Raw genomic sequence first — 2388 nt, 5'->3', positions numbered from 1 at the left:
CGGGCGCCCCCCCCCCCAATTCCTGGAATAAAATGTTTTTTGGGTCTAAACACAGGAACCCCCCCCCCAATACCTGGAATAAAATGTTTTTGGGTCTAAACATACGTCAGTCTCTCTCTCTCTAGACACCATTTTGGTATAGTGGTTTAAGTGCATGGACCCTAACCCTAACCAGGTTTGATTCCCCACTCCTCCACTTGCACCTGCTGGATGACCTTGGGCAAGCCATAGTTCTGGCACAGCCGTTCTTGAAAAAAGAACAGTTTCCATTAGAGCTCTCTCAGCCCCACCTCCCTCACAGGGTGTCTGTTGTGGGGAGGGGAAGGGAGAGGAGTTCGTAAGCTGCTGTGAAACACCTTTGGGTAGTGAAGGGTGGGGGATAAATCCAATCTCTTCTCTTCTTCCTCTTCTTTCTCTCTCTCTCTGAAGAAAAAGTGTGGTTATACCTGGAATCATTGCTGGTCTTCTGAAAAGTCCCACAAGACGCCATTCCTCCCCCCCTTTGTGTCTCTCCCCCCCCCAGGAGGGGAGGAGGAGCCCTCAGCCAATGGAGGGAAGGCTTTCTTTCTCTCCTCTTGAAGAAGGAAATAGGAGAGACTGGGGAAAAGGAGCTGTGACGTTACAAACCGGAACCAGAAGCAGCACAGAGTCAGCTGTCCTCGGGCCGGATTGCAACCCTATGCAGAGGCTGAATTCAGCCCACAGGCCATATCTTTAGCACCCCTGGTCTAGCCGCTGTCCTCAGTCAGCATGGCTAGTAGCCATGGATAGACCTCTTCTCCGTGAGTCCATCTAACCCCCTTTCAAATCTGTTTATTCCTCTGGCAGCAGATTCCACATTGTAATCACTCTCTGTGTAAAAGCAGTATTTCCTTTTGTCAGTCCTGAGCCTTCTGCTGACCAGCTTCATTTAATGCCCTAGTGCTTTGGGAGAGGGAGGAGAATTTCTCTTTGTCCGCTCTCTCCACCCCGTGCATAATTGCATAAATCTCTATCATGCCCCCCCCCCCCTTTTAGTCATCTCTTTTCTAAACTAAAAGGTCCCAGACTCTTCAGCGTTTCCCAGTTTGGCAGTGTCCCTTTGGAGATACGGGGACCCGAACGGCACGCTGTATTCCAGACGAGGCTGCACCATGGAGCTATACCGGGGGGGGAGCGGGGGGCGGATTACAATATCCCCGGAGTGCTTCATTGTTTGAGTGGAGCCAGCGGGGGAGCGAGGTGGGGAGACTTGGCTTTTCGGAAGATGACCGGTTAACGCTGTTGCAGGACAGCTGGATCCCAGTCCAGGAGCACCTGAAGAGTCCAACAAGGTTTTTGGAGTGTAAACTTTGGAGAGCCTGCAGAGCTCCCTTTGCCAGGTGCAACGTGACATGAGCCTTGACTCTCAAAAGCTCATCCCCTGAAAACCTTCTTGGTCGCTACGGCGCTCTCGAGTCTAAATCTTCTACTGTGCACGAGGACGGCTGCCCTCTGAAACAGTCCACTGAAGAGCTATCATTTGCGGCACAATGAGCCCTTTGCGGCCGGGGGCTCCTCTCATGTTTGGGTGTCGCCTGAGCTGGCTCCGTAGAGGAGGGATCCCACTTCTTAAAGTCCTTTGCTGTGCATACAGTCTCAAAGAAGCACACTGGGCACGCATGGGCCTACTAACTAGGAGCACCCTCTGAAATGCGGCCGACCTGTGGATCTTGCCAGAGCCCCGATCAGAACGCCCTGTGAAGTTCTTGCTGGCAAACCGCCTCTGTTCATCCCGACACTTGTCCTCTCCAGGAAGCCAAAGAGAAGCCGGGATCTGGGAAGGCCGAGGAGCCTGCCAAGAGTCCCGGGGGTGACGGTGCCAAAGCGCAGGAGGAGGAGGAAGAAGAGAAAAAGCTGAAGCCTCCAAAGAAACAGAAGCTCGTGGAAGAGATCACGGTGGAACTAGACGTGAACGACATACCTGAGCTTCTGCCGGAAGAACTACAGGACTCCATCAAGAAGTAGGTTTGGGTGATTCTCCAGGCCGTCCTTCAGCCTGTGAGTTGAGGCGGGGGTGCTCGGAACGGCACCGGGGTGCTCTTGGTCGGCTGCTCTTCTGAGACCAGGGTGCTTTTTGCCATCCCATCTTAGGTTGCAGGACTTGACTGCCAGAGACCTTGAGAAGCAGGAGCGGGAGCAGTCAGCCAACAGCCTGGAGGCCTTCATCTTCGAGACCCAGGTAGGAGGAGGAGGCGGGGGCCAGAGGCTGGGATGGTCTTCAGGTTAAAAGATTGCGGGGGGGGGGATCCCTCTGCTGGCCCCACTTCTGCCCCTTCGGTTGGGGCTTTCCCCGCTCAAACCCAGTCTCTCAGTTTTCCATTTTAAATCCCCCCCCCCCCCCCCGTGTCATCCTTCCTTATCCTCCTC

At 54.1% G+C, this 2388-nt stretch overlaps 1 protein-coding gene across 1 annotated transcript in view; it reads left to right on the top strand.

The window, feature by feature from the left end:
- Positions 1-2388, top strand: part of HYOU1 (hypoxia up-regulated 1) — an 18050-nt gene that overhangs the window by 9981 nt on the left and 5681 nt on the right. Inside the window, 2 exon segments of the mRNA XM_015428054.1 lie at positions 1774-1982; positions 2113-2200. Coding sequence (XP_015283540.1) covers positions 1774-1982; positions 2113-2200 — 297 coding nt within the window.

Source organism: Gekko japonicus, unplaced genomic scaffold, assembly GCF_001447785.1.
Source record: "Gekko japonicus isolate JY-2015 unplaced genomic scaffold, Gekko_japonicus_V1.1 scaffold1031, whole genome shotgun sequence".
NCBI lineage: Eukaryota > Metazoa > Chordata > Lepidosauria > Squamata > Gekkonidae > Gekko > Gekko japonicus.
The sequence above is the reverse complement of the archived record's forward strand: the minus strand, read 5'-3'. Positions and strand labels throughout refer to the sequence as shown.